At 65.2% G+C, this 1,125-nt stretch overlaps 1 protein-coding gene across 1 annotated transcript in view; it reads right to left on the reverse strand.

Moving 5' to 3' along the window:
• Positions 1-6: 6 nt before the first annotated feature.
• FRMPD3 (FERM and PDZ domain containing 3) overlaps positions 7-1,125 on the reverse strand; it is a gene marked incomplete at its 3' end in the record, with an annotated part of 61,427 nt that continues 60,308 nt past the window's right edge. The window contains exon 15 of the mRNA XM_044911935.1: positions 7-1,121. Within this exon, the coding sequence (XP_044767870.1) occupies positions 7-1,121 (1,115 nt within the window). The remainder of the gene's footprint in view (positions 1,122-1,125) is intronic.

Below are 1,125 nucleotides of genomic sequence, written 5' to 3' on the forward strand. Positions count from 1 at the left end.
TTTTAAGGAGCGGGTGAATGTGCTCATAACAGTCGCTGGAGTCGGGGAGCCCGGGGGGTGCCCCGAGGCCGCCCCGACAGCCGCCGCGGCGGCCGGCTGCTGCTGCTGCTGGTTAAGGTTCCGGGTGGTGGACTCCTCAGCGGCGCGCAGTAGGAAGGTGTAGTTCCTCACCACCTCTTCGACCTTGGCCAGCAGCTCTTGGCGCTGGGCCTCGGAGCGCACGATGAACACCAGCCGCACAAAGGTCTCGATGAGGCTGCTCAGCACCTGGAAGCTGCCCGTGATGGCCGCCAGCATGTGAGTCGGGCTCTTGTCCACGTTGGCCACGCGGCGGCAGGAAGCCCGGAGCTCCTTGAACTTGAGAGCCAGCTCGAGCTTGTACTCGGAGATCTGAGAGACGTAGGGCTTCGGGGCGCGGGCCTCGGGGCTGGCCACGCACTGGCGCAGGACCGTCAGCAGCTCATTGGTGTCCAGCCTGGCAGCCAGGAAGCCGTCGGGCAGGCCATAGGCGTGGGCCCGCAGGGCATTGATCTTGGCCAGGCTCCCCTCGAAGGTGGACGCCCGCAGGTCGATCTCCTGGGTGCGGGAGGCCTCGGGGCTGCTGCCGCTGCAGGTGGCAGCATCCAGCACCTGCAGGGTCCTGCTCACCACGGGCACCACCTGCTCGTCCAGCTTCATGCCGGGCAGAATCTTCATGGGGATGGAGTAGGAGAGCTCGTCCTTGCTGTCGCTGGCGTCATCCGCCATGTCGCACTTGCGGTAGTAGAAGCAGTAGCGGATGGAGCAGCATCTGCTGCTCTCGCTGTCCTCGTCCAGATCGGCGGGCTTCCGGTACACCTCTTCTGGCAGCGAGAACACTGCCATCTGTCTGGGGCCTTTGGTCTCAGGGGCAACCTGGACGTATGAGGGCTCTCCCAGGGTCGGCGACTCCAGGGACTTGGTTTTGGGACCCAAGCCTAGGGGGAGGCCTGCCTCTACCTCCTTGGCCTCCCTGGGCAGCATGCCCAGGGGTGGGTGTGGGTAGATGTTTGAGGTCAGCGAGGCCCTGTCACCCTGGTCCGGTTCACTGATACTGTAGCGGCGCATCAGCTTCCGGTAGTTGGGAGCTCCCAGACACTCCCCCCC

This window comes from Neomonachus schauinslandi, chromosome X, assembly GCF_002201575.2.
Source record: "Neomonachus schauinslandi chromosome X, ASM220157v2, whole genome shotgun sequence".
In the NCBI taxonomy this organism is placed as follows: domain Eukaryota; kingdom Metazoa; phylum Chordata; class Mammalia; order Carnivora; family Phocidae; genus Neomonachus; species Neomonachus schauinslandi.